We start from the raw sequence: 22,743 nt of genomic DNA on the forward strand, positions 1-22,743 counted from the left end.
GGTCTGGCCCCGCCCCGTGGAGCCCCGCCCGCCGAGGAGGAGGGGTCGGCGACCTAGGGACCTAGACTTTGACTCCTCCCTCCAGATCCAGTGCCAGGGTGGTCCTGTGACGGCCCCCAGCACAAATGGCAAAGGGCAGGGCCTGACGCCATTACCAGGCCTGGCAACTGCGGAGTGGAAGGGGCAACGGCTTCCCCTTTGGACAAAACGTGAAAGGGAGACTGTCTAGATACCCCCATCCTCCCTGGCACCCTCACCCCTCCAATCAGCCCAGGACATGCAGACACGTCCAGCAGTACCAGCAGCTTTATTACATTTCTGTCCCTTAGTGAACAGCGGGTCCGCCGAGGGCAGCCCCCAGGAGGGGCAGGGCTCCCTTCCTTCCTATGGGGGCTCTGACCAGAGGCTGGCAGCCATTCAAGTTCTGGGCAAGCACCTTCCAGTGGACCCACTCCAGACCCCAAGGTGACCTCAAGGCCTCTCACAGGGACCAGGATCCCACTGCCATCTCAGGGGCATCACACAGACACTGGACTGGCCTCCCTGTCAGGCAGGCTCTTTGGCCCACCCCCAGCCAACAGGCAAGTGTCCAGGCAGTGCCCCAGGAGGGGCAGCCTCAGTGTCCGCAGAGTGCCCAGAGGGGCTCCATGTTCACTGGGGCTCTGGCCAGAAGACCTGTGCAAGGGTCTGCTTTCTGGTGGCAGCACGGCAGCCAGGGCACTTCCTAGAGACCTGTGGAGATGAAGGGCTGAACACACTGCCAGGAACCCCCTACCACCCACCCTTCAGCCCCACTATGGGGAGCAACCCCTGCTGGCCGTGTCCACAGGGTCACCACCGTGTCCACGGGGACTGGCTACCAACCTGGAGGTGCTGTCGCCAGCAGGCCTGGCAGCGGAGGAAGTCACAGGAGGGGCACTTGAAGAAGACCACATCCTCTGCCCTGCAGCCTGCACATGCCACTCCCGCTGCAAGGGGTTCGATGTGAATGCCATGGGCCTGCTGCATCCCAGCCCCCACTCCCAACAGTCCCTGTAGCTCCTCCCAGGAGACCTACCCCACTCCAACTGCGCCTGCCCGCGGGGAAAACTGAGGGGCGAACCAGGAGCCCCTGTGTCCTCAGCCGTCCTCTGCATAAGGAAGGACGAGATCTTGCTCTGGGTCTTCCTGGGGCCTAGAGACAGGATGAGGCAAGTCTGAGGGTGCCTGGCGCCTCCCTGCTGCCCACCTGCCCACCCTGCGAGGGTTGAGGGGGACTGGATGACAGGGCAGCAGGAGCACCAGACAGGTGGCCCTACCTGGACTGGGAGCCTCGCGGACAGGGTCAGAGGGCATGGCAGGGCCCCCCTCCTGGGGTCCTGGAGCCTGGGTGCCTGGGCCACTTAGGTCCACACACATCTGTCGGAAGCGCTGTTTGTGGTGTGGCCGCACGAACATGCCAAACCCTGCAGAGAGCATGGCTCAGGCTGGTTCTGCTGCCAGCCCTGCTGCCTGCCCCTACCCACCCCTACTCTAGGCACTTGCTCTGTAGCAGGGGCAGGTCCTCAGGCTTCTCGGTGGTGAGTGCAGCCACCACAGCCACCACCTTCTCAAAGTCATCATCCTGCTTATACGTGGTCAGTGCTGTCAGAAGCTGGCTGTAACCAGCAGCCCCCAGGGCGCGGCGGGCATCAGCAAGGTAGGCACTCCCAGCAGACGGGTGCTGCTTCTCAGCTCCAGGGGCTCTAGATCCCTTGTGCAGTGGGCAGCTGGGGTCTCCTGATGGGACAGTGACGTGTTTCAGTCCAGCAGTTTCCTAGGAACTCACACCAACCTGCCCTGCTCTGGAGATCAGAGCCATAGTGGCCCCTGGCGACTCCTCCCCAGGGTCTTCCTGCTGCTCCTGACTCTAACCTGAGACCTCTTCAGATCAGTACCTGCGGGGAGTGGCCCAGAGGCCAGGTGGGGCCGGCCCTGGTTCAGCTGCTCGCAAGAGTCCAGTTGCCTGGTTGCACCCTGGGACACAGTCAGCTTGGGGTCAGACTCCTTCCTTCCTGAAGAAACGAGAGAGACAAGCAGCCGTCCCATTGGTCCCTGAGGGTTCAGGGGTGCCCCAGGATGGACAAGGTCTTTTCAAGGGGAGACCTGGCCTCAAACTCTTCTCAGGTCACTAGAACAGCCAGGAAGGGTGGGGCTTCTTTCCTGGGGGGCAGGCACAGGGCGGGGTGTGCAGAAGGTGACTCAGGCTGGAATCTTCGATCCCAGGGCCCCGTGACGACTATCCTGGGGGAAATCTTGTCCAGAGGTGGGCACTTCCTTACATGGGGAGAGCAGCTCCCAGGCTCTGGATGTGCAGGGCCCCTCCAGGTAGAGACAGGGAAGGTGGGTCTCCAGGACTCCCCAGACCCAGGCTCCCTGAGGCCAGGACTCCCCAGACCCAGGCTCCATGAGGCCTGTGCCATGTGTGCTCCAAGGGCCCATGGCCCCTGCAGTGGGGTGACCTGTCCGGACTTCAGGAACAGGGAGGCTGGGCCACGTGAGGACCCAGCTCAAGAGCCAGGCACCAACTCTCCTCTAGGACCTGAGTCTGAGGGTCCCACCCAGGCAGAGGACAGCTCACCACTGGAGTCCAGGGCCAGTTGTGCCCCCTGCCTCTGAGAATGGCCGTGCTTGTGCGGGGAGCTGCAGCCTTGACCCGTCAATTGGAGGCAGACCTCCTCAAACTGCTGCTTGTGGTGGGGCCGCACGAACTGATAGAAGCCTGTGGGGAGGGGAGGGGTGGGGCTCTGGGCCTGCGGGTCCCCAGAGCTGCAGCCACCACTGGGGGGCCACCTGCATCTCTTCCAGGGAGCAGGTCAACCGCAGACCCTGGTGGCCCCCACCCCACAGCTTCAGCACAACCTCCAGGGCAGGACCCTCAGTGGGCAGCCTGTGCAAGCCAAGGCACCTTGGAGCAGGCTGTGCTTCTTGGGGTCCTCAGCAAAGAGGGGGCTGAGGCGAGCAACCAGGGCCTCAAGGTCATCGGAGCTCTTGTAGTCCCGCAGAGCCTGGGTGAAGGTGTCGAAGCTGGCCTGGCTCAGTGCCTGCTTCACAGCCACCATGAACAGCTTGGCCCTGCCCGTGTCCGTGCTGGCTGCCGGGATCTCCTGCGCACAAATGCCCAGCACCTGTCAGGTGGTGCAGACCCTTCCCATCCACAGGGACAGCGAGCTGCTGTTGGGGCTGCCAGGGAGGATGCCTGGCTGGCCTGGCCCAGCTGGGATCACCAAAGGTAGCCAGGAGGGGCCAGCAAGTAAGGTTGGCTTCAGCCAAGGTGGTCAGGCCTGCCGAGCACGGCGGAGGGACAGCACAGGCTCGCCCTCTTGGCTGGCAGTCCCTGCTCCTCTGCTGAGCTCCCAGCACCCACAGCAGGGGCCGCTGCAGTGGGCACTCCTGGCTTGGACCATCCGCTCACAGCAAGGGACACTTCTCGATGTGCCAGACGTCCAACATTCCTGTGCCCCACTTCCGCCACACACCCGAGTACTGACCCCAGACCCTCAACCAGGACCATCTAGGCTCCCAGGCTGTCCCCTAGCTCTGCCTGCAGAGTCCCAGGCTCCTGGCACCCAGGCCACCCCCTCAGTGTCAGTCCCCTGGGCACCGCCCGGCTCTTCCCAGAATCAAGGAAAATGGACAGAGGCAGTGGCATCTGGGGCTTTCCGGAGCTTCTGGGACTTAACTCAGCTGCTCTTAACTGCTTTTATCCGAGGCTGGGAACACCACACTCCTCACACGCAGGCACGTCAGCCTGCACGCTCGTGCCCAGCCCAGCCCAGCCCAGCCCAGCCCAGGGGAGACAGCCCAATTATAGGTGCCACCTCAAACCTGCCAAAGGGCCAGGCCTGGCTCCTGCCCAGCGGGGAAGACGGAACCTTCTGGGAAGAAAGGAGCCCATGGGCCTGTGTGGACTTCACCACACTACCCAAAACAAATGCAAAATGAAAAGCCTGAATCTGACAAGTCTGCAGGACTCCAAAGTGTGGTGGGAGTGCCCTGAGTGGAGGGGGGGGGGTGTTGCCCAGGGACCCTGGGAGGAGACATGAAACTGGCAGTGAAGGGCACACAGGCCTCTGAGCTGCTTCAGAGAGCTGAGTAGAGATCGAGATATTCTTACAGGAGAATTGGGATGGGGTCAGAGCAGGTGGGATAGGAGGTGAGTGCAGTGCACGCCACGGGTCTATCGCCCCCATGCACCCCTGCACCCAACCTCAGGCCTGCCCAGCTTCCTTCCCTGGGCCCCAGCCACTCCAGAGCCCGCCCCCCAGCAAGGACAGACAAGTCAGGCCATTTGCACCATTCAGAGCCACACAGCCAGAGGCTCCCTCCAGAACCCTGCGTCTGCCAAAGGGTCACATACCGGACTGCCGACCAGCCTGACTTTCCTCCTCCTGCCACGCTGCTCCTCCGCTGGCCTCTTCTCACGAGGGCCCAACAGGGTGGAGCAGCCACAGGCCTGAGGGCGACACAGCTGTGTCCGACCCAGGTCTCAGGGCCCCAGAGCACTGACATTGCTCTGAGCAGCAGGGCACCCTCAGCCCCCCTGCACAGAACCAGGGGCCAAGCCATCCACGTCCTCTCCAGAGCGCCCAGCCCCTCACCTCCTCCTCTGCAGGGAGGGCCTCGTTGCCAGGCCCCTCAGCCAGCTGCTCATTGTGTTCCAGGGCAGCCAGCAGCCCCGCAGGCCTCCGCTGGGCACGGACGGGCTCCTGCTCGTACTCCACACACAGGCTGCCCTCAGTATCCTTGGTGACTGGCGAGCCTGCAGGATTGCACGTGGGCAGCCAAGTCCACCAATGCCCACCAGGCACTCGGGTCATCAGTCCCAGCATGTCACCCGCCTGCTGGAGGCGGCCCGCCCTCCACCCTGTGGGCCCCACCCGGCTGTGCCACCCCGTTACACACACCCATGTGTCGCTGCCTCAGACTGGGGACATGCACGTCCAGACTTGTGGCCTTCCTGGTGGGGAGGGGGCCTGGTGACACGGACACTGACACAATGCCTTCTCCTTCGCCCAGACCTGGGGCAGCAGCCCAAGGGGCTGGCTCAGGCATCTAGACAGTCACAGGTGGTCAGGGGTCACAACCGGCCCATCCCCCGGGTGGGCATGAGGGCACATCCAACTGGTGCTGGGACTCACAGTCTTCTGGGCCACACGGAAGAACTGGGCCACGTCTCGGATGACATGGCCAAAGCTATCATACACCTTGACGTGGGGGCGCACCCAGGAGGGCAGCTGGGCTCTGGTGTCTGCATGGGCAAACCTGCAGGGTGGTGGGGCCTCAGTCTAGGAACCCCACATCCCCACCGCCCACCCCTCTGGCAGACTCGCCAGAGGGAAGAGCCGGTGTTGGGGGTGGGGGCTCTGGCCCCAAAGCTTGGTGGGAGGGGCTGCACCTGTGGTCACAGAGAAAGACGGCCCCATAGTCGTGGCGATGCCGGATCACCCGCCCAATGGCCTGGTTCACAGCCCTGGATGCCTGCTGCCGGTACCAGTCGTGCCCAGAGAGGAACTGAGGGGGGGCGGGGAGGGGCTCCGTCATGTCAGCTGGAGCACTACCAGCCCACTCCCAGCCCCGCCCCTCACATGGTCCCCAGCCCCACCCAGCTCCACCTCTCACCTGGCCCCCAGCCCCGCTCTGGGCCTTCATCTCATCCAGGAACTGCATCTTAAGGAGAACCCTGGGGTCCATGCGGGGTGGGTACGGGAGGCCTGTGACGATCACTCCACGGCCATTCATGTCTGCGAAGTCCAGTCCCTCACTAGCCTGGAGGGCAGCAGGTACTTTTTGCCCCTGTCTGTCTCCATCAAGCCCAGGACCTTCCCTAAGGGTCCCCCTGTGCCTGAACCCTCATGGCCCCAGCCTCCGGCATGAGCAGGGTGAAGAACCCTCCAACCTTGAACCAGGCTGGATCTGGAGTCCCAGGACCCCATGACCATGTCCTCATTCCCAGAACCTCCTATGTCCTTCCTGCCCACTCCAGGACCCCAGGGCCCACCCCCTAAAACCAAAAGGACCACAGCTTCCCATATCTGCTGGACCTGGGGCTTGAGGGAAGTGACCAGCCTTTCCTGCCCATGGTGCAGCCCCAGGTCAAGAGCCCTCAGTCCCCTTGGGCACAGGGTTAAGGTGGGGAGGAAGGGCAGGAGTGTGGGACCCAGTCCTCTGAGGCCTCACCTTCCCCCGGCACACAGCCAGGAAGATGGCCCCACTGGACTCGGGGGCAGCAACTCTGGCATAGAAAGCCTCCATTACCTGGAAGGGGAGACTGGTCAGCCCAGCCCGGCCCCTGACCCCTCCACCTCCTTGAGCAAGCCCCAGGAATCACCCTCCGAGACAAAGCACCCAAGCCTGGAGGCAGGCCAGCAGGCCCAAGCAGCTCCTTCACGGCACAGCTTCCAGGCCAACCTGGACTGGCACCCAGCACCTGCTCACCGTTCCTAGAAAATACAGTCTGGGGCTAGAGCAAGAGGGGTGGGGTGGGGTCTGCTGCTGTCATCCCTGAGCCCAAACTTCCTAAAAGGCCAACAGGACCTCAGCCACGCAGGGCCTGAGGGTGGCCTGAGCCCAGGGCAGCCGGGGGTGGGAGGCCTGGGACCCGGACCTCCGAGAAGCCTCCTTTGCTCCTTGGTTCCACGAACAGGGGCTTCCGGACCTCCAGCTTCCTGGTGAAGTCATGGGCCTACGGGAGGAGACTTCTCAGATAAGGTGTGCACCTGGCCCTCCTACAGACTCTTGGCCGTTTGGGCTTTCCCTCCACACCCGTCCCAGAGAACACTGGAGGGGGGACGCACCCGCCAGAACTCCAGGCTTTTCTCCATGACCGGGTAGGAAGGGAAGAAGACCAGGAGCCCATGCGGGACCACGCGGGAGATGTTGCCTGCAAGTGCCATGGCCTGGGTCAGCGGGACAGGTGTCGAGAGAGCCCCTCCACCCACCACCCCCAGAAGACCAGGCAGGACAAGGAGTTGGGGGGGCACCCATGCACTCACTCAGCACCTTCCCCAGGGAGGACAGGCACTCATCAGAAAACCTGCAGAGAACCAGGGGGCTGCTGCCATGAGGGGCCAGTACTCACTGCCCCCCTTGCCCAGCTGGTCCACCAGGTCCCCTACCGTCTGTCGAAGGCAGAGCTCAGCTGGGCTCCATCGGGGCCTTTGGGGATGACCCCCACCCAGATCTGGTGCTGGCTGATGACGTGGGGGTTCTCCAGGCAGACTGGGAAAGGGCTGGAGGGAGGCAGGGGATGGCCCCTGTGAAATCCTGAACCCCAGCACCCTGCAGCCCAGGGCAGGGGACTGGCTTCAGGACGGCCACCCCCACCCCTGGGGGACACAAGGACCTGCCCTTACATCTGCATCTCCAGGCTGAAGGAGGCCATGGGGGCCAGCGTGCCACTGGTGAGGATGAGGGTGCGGACACCCTGGCGGACCAGCTCACGCATGCTGTGCCCGGGGCTGAAGCACCAGTAGCTCAGCACCTTCCCTGCAGGGGACGCACATGAGGCCCAGCTGCCAGCCACACAGTGACCAGCCTCCCCAACACGTGGCGCTGGGCCCTGAGACCCGGGTGGGCAAGTCTGCCCAGGGGCCTGGCTGAGTCAGGAGATGGGCCTGGGGCTGAGTGCTTCCTCGGGAGCCCAGGAACAGCAAGCACACTGGAGAAGCTCCTCAGCACCCCGGAGTCAGAGGAGGGCTCTGAGGTCACTTCCAAAGAGATCAGCCCACTCCAACCCCAGAGGTCCCTGTGGCTCGGGGCATGAAGAGCCAGTCCCCTCCCTACACCAGGTGGGACTGCAGAAGAAGGAGGGGCTTGGGCCCACAGCTCCCAGAGGCAGGAAGCCAGTACAGATGCCTGTGGGACAGACATGCCTGCCTGCCCTCCGTGCTCCACAGACCGAGATGGGAACAGCAAACACGGATGCTGGCACTGCGACTCTGGGATCACAGCCACATCACAGGCCAGCAGTGACACTTCCAGAAGTGAACCAGAGAAGGCTCTTCCAACCTTTAGGATGGGACCTGCCCTCAGTGGAGAGGGTGGAAGCGGACCAGGGCCCATACTGTCCCAGGCCAGCCCGCCCCAGCTATGACAGGAGTGACCACGGAGGATGCTGGGGACCAGGAGCCCAGCCTTGGGGCATCCTGGCTTCTCTATTCAGACTCTCAGAAGACAGGTGGGTGGCTGGACTGACAGGCGGCCAGGAGCCCACAGCTGGACAAGGCGCCACCGCAGTTCAGGGGGAGCATGTCCCTGCCCACGAGGAGCCGTACCTGGCTTTCTGGCTGCCGTGGTGTTCCAGACATCTGACCGCTGAGCTGTCCTCCGGTGACCCGCATCCAGGTGGATGTGCACCTGGAGGGGTGGAGTGGACAGGTGTCCCAGGAGTGCATGTGTGTCCCAGGCCCCGCTCAGGAGCCCATCCTGGAGGCAGCCCCACCTGGTAGGACTGAGATCCCACCCAGGAGCCCCACCCTGGAGGCAGCCCCACCTTGTAGGACTGAGACGCCAGCCCCACCATGGGAACAGGGTCACCTTCGGCAGAGTCCACGCTGAACACAATCTGGAAGGCAGAGATGAGGGATGAGGTGAGCAGGACACACCTGAGACTGCCTCTCCTGACATGCTGCTCCCACGCAGGAGAGACAGGCACTCAGGGCATGGTCGTCACCTGCCACTGCCTCCAAGCCAAGAGGCTGAGGGGAGAGAGCTGCCCTGTGCGATGCAGCGGTCCTGCTGGCCCCTCCTTGGCCGCCAGTCCACACCTCTCATGGGCACCAGGCCCAGGTCAGCAGCTCGCCTCCCCCTCCCCACCAGGGCTGGCTCAGGGCCAGGGCAAAGGACCTCAGTTTACTCAAGAACTAAAAGGATGAAATTAATCCCTAAGTAAAACAAGCGGAATTATACTCTTGGTGAACGCAACAAGCCAAGAAAAAACAACAGCAGGGATAAATACTGGGGCAAAAAGTACAGAACACTAAACATTACAAACAACATGACTGTCCACTTAGAAAACCCAGGAAACAGAATAACAAACATTTTGAATGAAAAGAAAACTTAGTGAGACAGCTTCACACAAGACCAACAGATACAAGTCAGTAGGTTTCCACACACAAGCACCAGTGCATTAAAACGATCCCTTTCTCAACAGCAACAAAAGTATTTAACATTGGAAATATGTAAGACACAGATGTCACTTTCTCCAGAACAGATGGTACAGCCGCCCTGGAGAGCAGAGACTGAGCCTCAGGCAGCCCTCTGGACATCACAGAGCCCCGGCTTGCCCCCAGACAGCCTGAAGGTCCAAGAGTCACGGCCAAGGCTCAAGAGGCTCTTACAGAAAAGGAAGAAGCCGACAGAGAGACAAGGCCAAGACACATGTAGAAGGGACAGTGTGTTCCACAGCCTCGCACCCCCAGGGGCCTCACGCTGGGCTGGACACTGACCACAGAACCTCGACTTCTACCCGGTACCTATGAGAACAGGAGGCCAGCACCACCAGCGGCTGGAGGCAGAAGCTTTATCCACCACACCTTCCTACAAATGGGTCAGCACCCTGTTTGCGGCAAACTCCTGCAGGGCCCAGGAGACGTGGGCACAGGGCCAGGAGGAGCAGCAGGCACCCTGCGGCCCTGTGTGAGACCCCAGGAGCACGGCTCGTGGGCACAGTGCAGCCTATGAGGAGTAAGCACCAAGGGCAAGAGGAGCTTTAAGAAGCTTTTCCATCGTCCAGATGGCAAAACACCTGGCCTAGTAATTTACCCAAGTATCTCCCTGCAAGGACAGGTCCACACACATGACTCCATCCCAGAGCGGAGGCCACGGTGGCAGGTAAGGCCATTTTGGGGCCATGGCTTCCTTTGCAAACCCATGCCGTGGCCCCAGAGCAGCTCCCACACTTCAAGGGATGGGAGAAGTTTCAGACCCCATTGCGGTCGCCCTGTGCTGAGTGGCGTAGACACGGGTCGGGGGAAGGGCCAAGTGCGGCTCCCCCATGGCTGGGCTCCAGCACCAGCCCGCTGGCAGCTTGGCACTCCACCCTGGGGGCTCTGTCCTGTCTGTGAGGCAAGAATGGGGCTGGAAAGGCAGCCAGGCTCACAGAGAATGACACTCTAGAGTGTGGTCCTTCAGGCCTGGGCTCTGCCTGCTTCCTCGTGGCACTTCCGTGCCAGGGTAGCGGGCGTCCAAGGCCTCCACCATCTGTGCGGTGACCCATCACGCCTGCTGGGTCTCCAGGAGTCCCAAGTCCCGACTGCAGGGCCGTGGCCCTGCCCTTCCAAGCAGATCCTCCTTCGTGGCACGCTCTGCCCATCCCTCCTGCCCCTCCTCACAGGGCCCTGGGTTCCAGGCCTGTGCAGCCCCACCCCTCCCCGGATACCCTTTTATGGAGTGGGTTCCTCCCTGCCCCAGACTCTCTGGAGCCCAAACACCACTAAGCCCATGGCTTTGGAATCTCCTTTGGCAGCTGCTCTAAGTGGCCCCCGCAAGTGACTCAGAGTCCTCTGCTGCCTGAACTGCCTGTAGGCCATTCTCTTTCGCTGGCACGTCCTGTCCCCTCCAGCTGGAGGAAGTCTGACCCAGCAGTTACTCATCTCACATCCCAATATGACGAGCACCTGTGGGTGCGGCCAGGAGCCCCACGGATGCCACCCATGCAGTAGAGCGGAAGAGGGCATGTGGCCTTGGAAACACAGCAAGGGCTGGGGAGAGGGACAAGGTGGGGTGATAGTGACAGGCGCTGCCGGGCAGGTGACCCAGGGCCTCAAGCCCACTGAGCCCATTCGCAGCTAGGGACCCCCCCACTGTGAGCCCTTGCGGCATGGGCAGCCACACACACGCCACACAGGGCCTCTGGTGCCCATGTCCCAAGGAGCAGTGGCCATGGAGGGGCCTCTGCTGAAAGGCCCAGAGAAGAGGAACAAAGGCCCTGAGCCACCCAGCTAACAGAAGACAGGCCCTAGCTTGCCCACTTGAGTGGAGGAAGTGCCTCAGCTGAGCCTGAGGAGGATGGCACGTCAGGGGCAGGAGGTGGGGACACCAGCAGCCCTGAAGCATGTGATAGCCTAGGGAAGGTGGGGTCTCCACGGGGCCAAGAGGGCCTCGGCTGCCCCACCTCCAAGAAGATCCCAAAGCCCAGAGTGAGGCTGGCCTGGCCCAGGGATGTGCAACCCACCACTGATTCCAACACCAGCCCTAAGCCCCACCAATGCTCACAGGCGTCACCTGGACACACTCACCCCATCCATGACTGGACACCCTCTGGGTGAGGCTGGCCCAGCAATAACAGGGCACAGGGCACAGAGTGCCCCTCTTCCCCCCCTACTCTGGGATCCACTTATCATTAACTTTCCCCTGAAGAGCTGTGTCAGCAAGAAACGAGAAGAGCCAACAGCTGGCCACGCCTGTCTGAAAATCCGGGGGACCCACTGCCCACCTGGTCCCATCCTCAAGGCCTGAAGCAGGTGCCCAGAGTGAGAGGAACCCCACATTGTGGGGCTGACCTGAAGCATGTGCTGGGGCAGCTGGCCCTGCCGCCAGTCTAGCACCACCAGCAGCCCACAGATGGAAGCCCCCACCTTCCATCCGGGAGAAGAGGCGCCACCTGCTGGCGGGAGTCAGTCCCTACCTGGATGATGTCCGCCAGCTTCTGCAGGCCCGCCGTGTTGGTGAACAGCCCGGGACCTGTGGGGGCAGCGGAGTCGGTGAGGGGCGTACCCTCAGAAGACAGTTCTCCCCTCTTCTCAGGGGGTCTCCTTTGGGTCAGCAGGACAAGCACAGAGGCTGCTGGGGTTGCCCAGGGCCCAAGAGCATGGCAAGGCTGGGTGCCCCCAGGGAGACCAATGGGGAGTGGTCCTGGGGAACCCTCTGGGTGGAAACAGCACGGAGGTTTGGAGAAGAGAGTGGTGGGGCCCACAGTTCATTGGCCACCCAGCCCCTCAATGCTCCTTCCTGAAAGGGGCTGACCAGGAAGACTGCTCTTTATGGGACACATGCCATCAAACACGCTATGGACTCAGCCTCCCAATCAGAAAGCAGTCAGTGGGCCAGAGGAAGGGGCGGCCCCAGTGTGTGGCCGGGACTCACGTCCTGCCAGGTGTTGGATGAGCTGGTCCAGGGAGTCAAGGATGCAGCCCTTGGTCTGAAACGTGATCTGGGCCTCAGCAAACAGCTCAAAGATGTAGCTACAAGAAAGAGATGGCTTGGCTGCACTTTGGGAACCTGACAGCCATTAAGGCATTTTAAGTTTCCTTCACATGCAAACAAGCTCTGAGCCTCCAGGGAGGCCCAAAGCTGGAGGGGAGTGGCCTCTCCCCTCAAAAGCCCCCAAGGGGAGGAAAGCAGTCTGCTTGAGACCTGCACACACAGAGAAAGACCTGGGCTTGGGGCTCATGTCTCAGATGGAGGCCTCTCTGGAGTGGAGGCTCTGGGCAGGGCATCCAGGGAACAGTTCTGGAAAAAGAGTCGGCAGGAGGTGGGTAGTGGAAACTGCTGAGGAAACCTGTGAATGTGCGAGCCTAGGAGACACCTGGGCCATGTGGGGAGCAACTGGGCCCTTAGAGAGTCTGAGCAGGCGGGGCTCAGGGCCCGCATCCTGAGCTGGCACAGCTGGCAGCATGCCAGGAGTTACACCTGCTCTTCCTCACAACAGAAGGCGGCGCTTCATTCTAAAAGGCAACTGCAGACAGAGGGCTGGACCAGAGGAGCGAGTGGTCCCAACTTTCTCAAGGACCAAACGAGATGCTGGCAGCCACTCCAGGGCCTCTAGGATGGGGAGACTCCCTGCACTGTGACTCAAGACATTCCCCGCATACCTGCCCACTCTGGCCCTCACCTCCCAGGCTTGGTGACACCACTGTTGCCTCCAGGCAGCTCCACAGCATCGATGGCCCCCTCCAGGCGAAGCAGAATCACTGTGGCAGGAAGGGGCTATCAGGTTGGGGCTGTGGGGGTCCAGGGCACAGGCAGGAGAAGAGGGGCACTTACTCTTCAGCTTGGCGAGGTCTTCCAGCTCCAAGTTCAGCCCTGGGGAGGGAAAAGTGCACATCCACAAATCTACCTACCTCCAGTTCCACCGGCTGCCCTCAGGAGCCAGGATGCTGGCATGGAGGGCAGAATGCCACAGAAGAGAGCTGGCCCTGAAACCCGCGCTGTCCCAGTTGGACAAGAAGCAGCAGCCTGAGCTGCGTGGGGGCAGGGGGCCACCTTCGGAGGGACCTAGAGACACACAACAATCATGGTTCTGATCTGCATTTCCCTGACGACCAATGGGCTCCATTTTTCGTGAGCATATGGACCATCTATGTCTGTTTATATCTTCTGCCCATTTTAAAACTGGGTTGGGTGGTCTTTTTGTTAAGAGTTTCTTCTATACTTTAGGTACAAACACCTCATCAGATATATTATTTGCAAAAAATTCCTCCTGTTCATGAAATATTTTTGGTTTCTTTCTTATTTATTTTTGTGCTGTGCTGTGTCTTTGTTGCTTGCAGGTTTTTTCTAGTTGTTGCGAGCAGGGGCTACTCTTCACTGACTAAGTCAGCTCTGTGGCAAAGGGACTTGGAGGCGCCATGATGCTGAGACCTGGAGATGGGGAGATCACCCTGGATTGTCTGGGGACCCTAAGCAGGATGGAAGGTCGTCAAAGGGTCAGAGAAGATGGGGCACTGCCCTGAGAAGCTGGGAAAGGCCAGGAGACAGAGCTTCCTCCACAGCCTCCAGTGGAGCCGGTGCTGAAGACCTTCCCCGGCTTCTGGGGGCCATGAAAGAACACATGTGCTGCTTCAAGCCACATCTGGGTATTTCCTTCAGGAGCACTGGGAAATGAACACAGCTGTGACGTGTGCTATCACGTTACAAGATTCAATTACCTTATATTAAAAAAGGCTACTTAAGTTAACATGTTCTGGATTGAACTGTGCCCTCCAGAAAGTTATGTTCAAATCCTAAACCCTGATCCCTGTGAACGTGACGTTATCTGCCGACACAGTCAGTTAAGATGAGGTCCTAGTGGACTGGGCCGGGCCTTCACCTGGTGACTGATGTCCCAAGGAGGGAGGACATGGTGTGAAGATGGAGCCAGACTGTAGTGATGCGTCTACAAGCCCAGGTCTGCCAGCAGCTACCAGAGCCGGGGCGCATGCTCCAGGAATCGCAGAAGGAGCCGCCCAGCTGACACCTGACCCCAGCACTGCCCGGGTATAGCACTTAGTTAGGGCAGCCCTGGGAAACTGACACAAAACATGGAGTAACACAGAATAATTTGTTATTTAGTTTCTTAGTTTCCACCTCTAACACAATTAACTATCTGTAGATGTAACTTATGAAAACAAAGCTTAGTAAATTTCCAGAACTGAAAGTTTAAGAACCTAAAGGGTCCTGAAGCTGACATGTCTGAGAACTGTGTTAAACACACAAAGCCGTTTACAAACCCACCCTCCCCCCAACACAACCTGTGAGCACAACAAGAGAGAATCCGAGACCCTCACGGGCAGAAGCAGGCAGCCTGGTGGGAGAAGGGGCCTCTGCTCCCTCTGGAGTCTGTCCACATATCCCAGTCCCTGCAAGGGACTGGGAAGTGAGGGCTATTAACACCCTGCTGCGGCTTGTGTGAGGACACAGTGGGATGTGGAAGATGCCCACAGGGCAGGTGTGAATGCCACAAACCCACCACAACTCAACAGTGAAACCCTTGCTACCAAGTGGTCCGGGTGAGCAAAACGTGGATTACTAACTACCAAAGGTCATGCAGAATCCACACATTAACCACACACACACGCTAACCACGTCCACCAAGACCTCTACGCACACCCTGATCAGACAGAAAAAGGGGGTGAGGACTCCAAGAAGAGAACATTTCACACACACAATGCTCGCAGGTTGTTACTGAACATCCCTACAGCTAACACCCCTGGTTTTCATGTCTACCCAGAAGTAGACCCACGCCCCAGGAAGATGGTAGAAAGGACTTGAGGAAGTGCTGACTCGTTGGGCTACCCAGCCCCCTAGTCTGTGAGGCTGAGAAGCTACTTACACAGACAGACAAACTGATGTTTCCAGAAGCCGAACGGAAAGAAGGGTGCTGGGCAGACTGGCCCCCGTCCCGCCTGTGGTCCCCACTGCGAGCTCACCTGACCCGGCGGAGTCTGCACTGAACTCCAGGTGGAGCTCGGCCTGCTGCGCCACTTTGGTCTGCTCCTCCAACACCTGGTCAATCACGTCCAGCCCCGAGGCCACGTCGTGGGGCGTCAAGTCGAAGGACGCGGCCTCCTCGCACATCTTCTCCTGTGAGCCCAAGTCCACCTGTCATGGGGCTCCAGGAGGCAGACGTGGGGCGGGGGGCAAAAGGAAGATAAAGTGAGAGCCCCCCAAGCCCCACACTGTGATCTCAAGGCCAGCTCTCAAACTGGCCCAGAGGTGACGTCTGGTCCAGACAGTGTTGAAAAACTATTTTGTTTGAGTTGCCATTATTAATAAATTTCCCATTAAACTCTGGCTTCTAACTACTCTAGAGTCAAAACCAGCCCACTGGGTCCACTGTCCCCATGGCAACAACTGCCTGGAATCAAGTGGGACTGAGGGTGACCACCTCTGTCCCAGGATGCCAGGCTCCCCAAGTGGTCTTCCTCCAGCACCCCGGTCAGGGCCCACCACTCCTGGAGACATGGTCCCTGGGCCCCGGCAGAGGCCGCAGAACAGGTGGGGCGGAGCAAGCAGGTGACGGAGGCAGCCAACAGGGACAAAGGAAAGAGAAAGATAAGATGGCAGGAGGAGTCTGGGGTCTTGTGTGGAAATAGCGGGCACAGGCTGGAAGCCCGCCTTGCTCATTTGCTTGGTCCTGATAGTGGGGCACAGGGGTCTGGACAGGACGGCCCAGCTGTTCTGTGTGAGGAAGGGGATGTTGGGAGGCCCGCAGACACTTACCACATTGTGAGCTTCATCGAAGATCACGACCGTCCCCTTCAGGTCGATGCTGTGTGCACGACGACTCTACAGCAAGAGTGGGACGTTGGGCTGGGGCTGATATGCCCGGGCTGCCCTGTGGTGTCCAGCAGGAGGACACCAATCCCGGGCAGCCCCTCACTCCCGCCACCCCCCAAGCTGTGCTGATGAGGGAGGCTGGTCCCCTGGTGCCAGCCTACAGCTCCCAGCAAGGGTCTAATACTGGAACCAGGACCAGTAAGGACTCCTTCACTGGCACCTCTGAGCCTGGGACCTTCTTGCCATCAGGCACTGTCAGCTGCACAGGCTGAGGCCTCACCTTGGCATCCAACAGGTAGTTGTAGGGCATGAAGATTATGTCTGCCTGCTGCTTCAGGTTCCGAGACAGGTAGTAGGGGCACAGCCTGGAGGGGAGGAGGTGCTGGGGCACTGAACGGGCAGCGAGGCTTGCCACCCCTCATACATCCGTCCTCAACCGTGTGAGTGGACCACTCACTTGTGTAAAATCTACAAAAGCCCCAGGCCCACTCCTGGGCAGGTGGATGAGGTGGGAGGAAAGGGGATAGCCAGGCCTCTGCCCCCACAACCAGAGCCCTGAATCCATGAAGTTGCAGCAGATGTCGGGGGTGGGGGCACACCAAGTGGAAGATAAGCTCAATGCCTGGGGAGTAGAGGGGGGCTGGGGGCCAGGAAGAAGGATCTCACTTCTTACTTCACAGTTCTCACAACTGCCATGTACTTTCATACCGAACAACGTTAGTTTCATGATTTCAAAAGGAAAGAAATGGGTGTGCCTCCGCACGTGGAGGGAGCCCAGCCTGCGGCAGCCGAGAGGGGAGCTTACTTGTGCTTGGTCCCGCTCCTAACCAAGTCCTCGATGTCCAGGATGGGAGTGGCCAGCTCCTGCTCCAGGCTCTTCTCTGGGGACACGGTGGGAGTGAACACAGGCTCTCAGGTCCACTGAGTCCCCCTGGACCACAGGGGTCACCCGAGATGGAATGACTCCAGGCAGCCCCTGGGGAGGGCACCAAGCTTCAAGCAAGTCCTGAGGGAGCCCTGCTCTGTGCTTCAGAAGGCAGCCACAGGCCGAGGCTGAGCACCAATGGGAGACCCAGGGGAGGAGGCTGAGGGCAGTGGGGGTTCTGCAGCCCAGGGACCAGCAGGCACCAGCTCCGAAGGTACCTCCTCTGTAGGCCAAAAGCTCCCCCCAGCTCCCCACCCCACCCTGGCCTCCTGGCCCCTCCCTCCTCAAGGTCCCTCCAGGTGAGGTGAGGGACGCTGCAGGTGAGGGAAGCTGCAGGTGAGGGACGCTGCAGGTGAGGGCTGGTCCAGCAGAGGGAGCAAGCTGACCCACAAGCTGCTGTGGAAGGTGGCTGAGACCCCAAGAGAAATGCTCTCGAGACCCAGTACCTAAACTGTCCTGGGGGCTGCCCACACTGGCATGCCTACCTGACAGGCACCTCAATTCCAGACTCCTAGAAGGGACAGTTTAGGCCCAGGGGACCTCCCCTACTGGGCATGGCAGGGACCCTCCCGAAAACCCCAGTCCCTCAGCCCGTGTGAGCGCCTTCGCCAATGTCATGAAACAGAGCCCAGGCGCCCCCACGTATAGAAGGCCGCCAAGCCCGACCCTCGGAGGCACCCACAGTCCACGCCCTGCAGCATGCTCACTGAGGGGCGGAGGGGCCGCCATGAGCCCCCTCACCTTCCACGTTGTTGTAGAAGTGACAAGAACGACCTGCTACCTTCCTGCGGCACAAGTGGACCTGGGGGGACACGAGGCCTGGGCTAGTGTGACAACTGCACCCTGCCCTCCCCTTGCCACCAGTCAGGCACCCCACCAGTTCTTCACCCTGCTCCCCTACCCCATCTCCCAGGGGCACAGCTGAGGCCCTAAAGCCTGGGCAGCTCTCACAAAGCAGCAGCAACAGAACCCCAGCAGACAGGCAGGGACGGGAACGCACCTGCATGTGGTTACTCTCCTGCTTCTTCACCTCAGGGTGGATACACAGCTGCTCCCGGGAGCCCAGCACACACACGCGGGGCCTGGCAGAAGACAGAGCGGGGGCCCCAGTGCCATCCAGCGACAAGAGCCATGAGTTATACTGGGAAGCTTGGCTCACCCACCCAGACAACCAGAGAGGGCAGGCAGGGCGGAAATCTGGCCCGGGACTGAGAGGGGCTTTCCCTGCAGCTTAGCCCAGCCTGAGTCAGGGTCCAGGGCGAGTGAGGAGGCAAGGCTGAGAAATGACGGCAGGCCTCTGGAAGGCCCCTCCACCTCCACGCTCCTCTCATGGGAGACTGGAAAAAGGGGACACAGCCCTCTTGCAGAAGCACTGGGAGCTCCGACATAGGGCAGAGCCCCACCTCTGCTGCCCCACCCACACCTACAGCTGACATCTCATCCACAAGGAGCTCAGGGTTCTAGCCCAGTAAGGGTGTCCCAGGGTGGAGTCCTGGCAGACCACCCCCCCGACCCACCGGTAGGAAGTGTTTCGGAGCTCGCTGATGACCTGCGTGAGCTGTGAGTGAGTTCTGGAAGCATAGATGATCTTCGGGATGTCCGTGTAGCAGGCTGCCCAGCACAAGGAAGGACAAGTCACGGCTACAGGCACTCAGCTAAGTCCACCCACAGACAGCTAAGCATCAGGTGCCTGAACCCGTGACCAAGAAGCAGAGCAGTGGGTCTCTGCAGAGTCCTCATTTGTTTGTAAGGCTATGACCCTAGGTTTACAGCTAGGACAATGAGAAATGGCGTGGCAGCTACACAACCCCCCAGGAGGCCAGGAGTGGGGCAGAGGGAGCATCACCTGGGACATCTCCTTCCGGGATGGCATTCCCCCAGGACGCCAAGGTGCGGTCGGGGAAGAGCTCCCCTGACGCCCTCTCAGCGATCCTGCGGGCAGAGACCGCGTCTCGGAGGTGCTCTCGCCAGGCCAGTGTGCTGCAGAGAAGGCACAGTGTCTTCCCTGTGCCTGTGGGGCTCTCCAGAATGCCGTTCACTTTCTGAATGGGGTGGAACAAGGGTCAGGGAGGAGCAGGAGGCAGGCACCGCAGGCCACACAGCCCACCTGAGACTAGCCCAGCAGCCAGCAGAGGGCATAAAATTCCACAGGACCTTTCCACTCCCAAACCAAAAGCTGGAGGTTAGGTCAGTACACGTTAGCAAACAATTTGCAGAGCATTACCCAAAACACCACAGTATCTTCTAACATGCTATAAATAGGAAGATGACTAATTAGGTATCAAGCCTCAAAATAGGAGTTCCATTCTACAATTCTGGATCCAAGCATTTACACAATCTTGATGAGATCTGATGGCCTACATAGCTCTCAGCTGGGAGCCTGAGTGGGGAGCCTGGGCATACACAACGTGCCCAGCTGCAGATGCAGCCCTTGGGTGCTGGGGGCTTGGGCAGAGACAAGAGGGCATGCCCAGAAACCCAGCAAGACACTAGCTGCACCCCATGAGGTTTCATGATCTCCCCAGATGAGGGCTGGGTACCAGCTGCCCCTCTGTGTGGAAATACGTCCTCCAGATCCTCAGATGGCTGGCTGCTTCTCATCGCTGGGCCTCAGCTCACACACCACCTTCTCAGTGAGGTTCCCCCAGGTGCTCTTAAGCCTACCACCTTATGCCTTTCTTTATAGCACTCATCACCATCTAGAATTACCTTTTTTTGATTTATTTGTTCAGCATCTCTCCGACCCCACCTAAAACATGAGCCCTATTTATGGCTAAGGCCCACATCCATAAGGGCAGCATTACCAGTAGGACCTGGCCGGAGTTAACAGGAAGGTGTATGTACTGATACCTTAGGTCTTTGCAGAGGCTCTACCAACGCTGACCCATCCCCAGGTACAAGCCCCTCAGTCTGCAGCCTCACCTTCTGCAGACACTCCAAAACTTTGCTCATGTACTCCTCTTGGCATTTGTACGGCTGGAAAGGGAAGTCCACTGTCACACCTTTCAGGGTTATCTTGGGCATACTGGTCTACTCTTGGGGTCACACAGAGGTTGGCTGAAGTGCAGGCTGTGTGAGTCTGCGAGACAAAACCTCCTCTGAACATCTCAGAGTCTCAGCGGCTTCAGGCAAGTGATGCCAGCCTGCACTGCGGGGACATGGAGCCTCTCTCCACGCGAGATCCTACAGCAGAGACGGAAATGACAAGCCTGTGTCTAGTGAGCTTTTCCCGAGTGCCAGGCCACTTCATCAGTTCCCGCAGGCAGTGCCTCCCGCGGACAGGTCCGAAGGTGAGCCTGTGACATCCCATCACAAGGGGCTCACAGAGGTGTCCTCCCTGCCCTGTTCTCCCGCCCCACACAGCTCCACCGAGCTCCTGGAGAGGCAACAGAAGAGACGGAGGTGCAGTTCCACGTGCTCCAACCGCAACAACACTGCACTGACCTCCGCCACAGCAGAGGAGCCAGTTCCCAGCAGCGCCACCTCCGCACCAACCCACCCCCCCCTCCACCCCCAGCCTGGGCGGCTCGGAACCTCCCACCCCTGAGGCTCCCACCCTCGGTTCTCTGGGCCATCTCCATCCCTCCCAGGCGGGCAGCGAAAGAACACGTGTGCTGCTCTGACCTGGGATGCGAATCCGTGCGGCGCCCCGCAAACCAACCCGCCTCCCGAGGCCTGGTTTCGCCTAGACACTGGAACTAACTGCCCGCGCTCCAAAACCCCGCCCGTCCGCCCTTCCCGCTGGCCCGGCCCACTCCGCGAGCGGAGAGCTGGGCACTACGCGCCCCACAATGCAGCGCGGCAGAATCGCCAGCGTGCGACCTGAGGGTGGCGCGGGGCCTGCCGGGAGTTGCAGTGACGGAAGGCGCTGCTGGAGTACAGGTTCCAGTGCCCGGGTCTCTGAGGGGAGCCGTACACGAGCGGGGTCCCCAGGACTTCACCTCAGTCCGGCCCACACATCACCATCGTGTCCGCAGCCGGCAGCCAGTCTGAGTATGAGGGCTTAGGCGCGCCGTCTTTCCGGAACTCTCTGCACTTCCGCCGCCATTCCCAGTCCCTTGCTCAATGCTCCGGCCGGAAACTGCTCCCCTGAGGGTGCGCGCGCTAGTCGCGCGCTGCGGTCCAGGTCCCACCAGCCCCTTCCGTTGACCCTGAGCCCAGGGCCCGCCCCTTCTCCCCCAGGGGCACGAACCTAGGATCCCGACCGGCTCCCTCCTCAAAGTCATCCCCACCCGGGCCTCCGTTCCACTTCCCGCCTGGCCTGGACCAAGTCCTCTCAGACAACTGCCCAGACAACTGTACAAACGTTCTGACAGGTTTCCTGTGGTTTCCACCTTTTCTTGAAACGCCCAGAGGTCTTTTAAAGACTTGACTGAGCTGATCACTCTCAGATTTCGCAAATGGCTGCCCCTTGCCCGTGACTTGGCTCCTGAGAGCCTCATCTGTTCCTCTGCTTACTGTCCTCTGGGTCCAGCCGCTTTTTCGGTCAATGTCTCCAACTAGTCAGGGCAGGCCCTCTGAATCCCCAGCTCCCAGCACCAGCTGGCAGTCAACAAGGAAGTTTCAGGGGTCTCCGTGGTTAGAAATGTTTGTCTAGGTGACCCCAGTATGCCCCAGAAAGCGCCAGGAAGAAACTGACGGTGCGGTGGCAGCCGCAGTCCTCTGGCCAGGCTGATTTTAGAGGGTCCCGTGGGCCGATTAATGTCCAGAGGTATTCCTGCTGGTAGCACGTTAATGCCACGTATGTGTTTAGGCTCTTGGTCTGAAGTCATGCTTGGGAAGCCCTTGGCACACGCTGGTATCCACCCATGCCCACCTGTTCCAGTAAGGGAATGGCAGAGTGTCTATCTCAGCAGGGAGTTTGGAGAAGAGGAGAAGTTTGGAGAAGATGTGTTGGCACACACTTGCTGGATGTTTACCTGGCACACTTTGCAGTGCCATCTATGCAGGCATTAACATGTTTGTCCATCCAGCAAACCATCCCTGAGATAAGTGCATCTATGACCCACTCCTTACAGGTGAGGAAAAGAAGCACACTGTTGGCAGCGGTTAGTAGATTTCCCAAAGTGAAAGTGTTAGTCGCCCAGTCTTGTCCAACTCTTTGTGACCCCATGGACTGTAGCCTGCCAGGTTCCTCTGTCCAGGCTAGAATACTGGAGTGGGTAGCCATTCCCTTCTCCAGGAGATCTTCCCAACTCAGGAATCAAACCCAGGTCTCCTGCATTGCTGGCAGATTCTTTACTGTCTAAGCCACCAGGTGAAAAGATAGCAGCAAGTCTGAGAGCCGGGAGTCCTACCCTTACCCTCCACACCCCACACTCTGAGAGTAGTGGCATTTTCTCCCACAGAAGTCCAAGGAAGGGAAGCCCAGGACCCAGAGATTCAGCAAACCCTGGGCCAGAACTAGAGCTGAGGACCCTGGTCACACATTGTGCATCAGGACCTCCTGCCCAAGCCTCCTAAAATTATAACATGTAAGTGCTGTGGTCCTATACCCTGAGAGATGAGCAGAAAGGGACATGGAGGCCACATAGCAAGCCCCAGAAGGCCGGCACAGAGATCTCAATCAAGTCAGTGAACTTGCACTTGCACTGAGTGTCTGCTCTGGTAGGCTTTGTGGGACTCCCATGGTAGACCAGCCCCAGTGTGGACCCATTATGCTCATTGAGTGTGCACATTAAGGTTCTTGGCTCTCCTCATCTCTGCATGTTCCAGGTTTCCCCAGAGTTCTAATTCTGGCTCCAGAACTCCGTTTCTTGTGGAGTCAGCCCTTCTCTTGGCCTAGTGGCTCTGTCCCTAAAATGGGAACATCACTCCAT

The 22,743-nt window shown here is 59.9% G+C and overlaps 1 protein-coding gene across 2 annotated transcripts; it reads right to left on the bottom strand.

Moving 5' to 3' along the window:
* Positions 1 to 288: 288 nt before the first annotated feature.
* Positions 289 to 20,994, bottom strand: RTEL1 (regulator of telomere elongation helicase 1). Of its 2 annotated transcripts, none has more exons than XM_027976937.3 (36): positions 20,866 to 20,994; positions 19,847 to 20,107; positions 18,771 to 18,966; positions 18,442 to 18,535; positions 17,925 to 18,006; positions 17,666 to 17,726; positions 16,805 to 16,880; positions 16,280 to 16,364; positions 15,943 to 16,008; positions 15,150 to 15,303; positions 13,006 to 13,044; positions 12,854 to 12,932; positions 12,106 to 12,203; positions 11,648 to 11,703; positions 8,513 to 8,584; positions 8,295 to 8,376; positions 7,374 to 7,506; positions 7,137 to 7,250; positions 7,014 to 7,054; positions 6,816 to 6,901; positions 6,626 to 6,703; positions 6,199 to 6,276; positions 5,641 to 5,787; positions 5,417 to 5,532; positions 5,160 to 5,283; positions 4,926 to 5,073; positions 4,620 to 4,780; positions 4,379 to 4,474; positions 2,927 to 3,125; positions 2,600 to 2,740; positions 1,917 to 2,033; positions 1,525 to 1,758; positions 1,299 to 1,445; positions 1,058 to 1,174; positions 865 to 968; positions 289 to 732 (listed from the first exon to the last, which is right to left on the bottom strand). In XM_027976937.3, exons 2-36 carry the CDS (start codon positions 19,946 to 19,948, stop codon positions 652 to 654), a joined length of 3,804 nt encoding a protein of 1,267 aa, XP_027832738.1. In that variant the 5' UTR covers positions 19,949 to 20,107; positions 20,866 to 20,994; the 3' UTR covers positions 289 to 651. The 2 variants fall into 2 exon arrangements, with proteins under 2 accessions (XP_027832738.1, XP_027832737.1); XM_027976936.3 differs by lacking the exon at positions 20,866 to 20,994 and adding an exon at positions 20,549 to 20,628.
* Positions 20,995 to 22,743: the final 1,749 nt, after the last annotated feature.

Source organism: Ovis aries, chromosome 13 (genome assembly GCF_016772045.2).
Source record: "Ovis aries strain OAR_USU_Benz2616 breed Rambouillet chromosome 13, ARS-UI_Ramb_v3.0, whole genome shotgun sequence".
Lineage (NCBI taxonomy): Eukaryota > Metazoa > Chordata > Mammalia > Artiodactyla > Bovidae > Ovis > Ovis aries.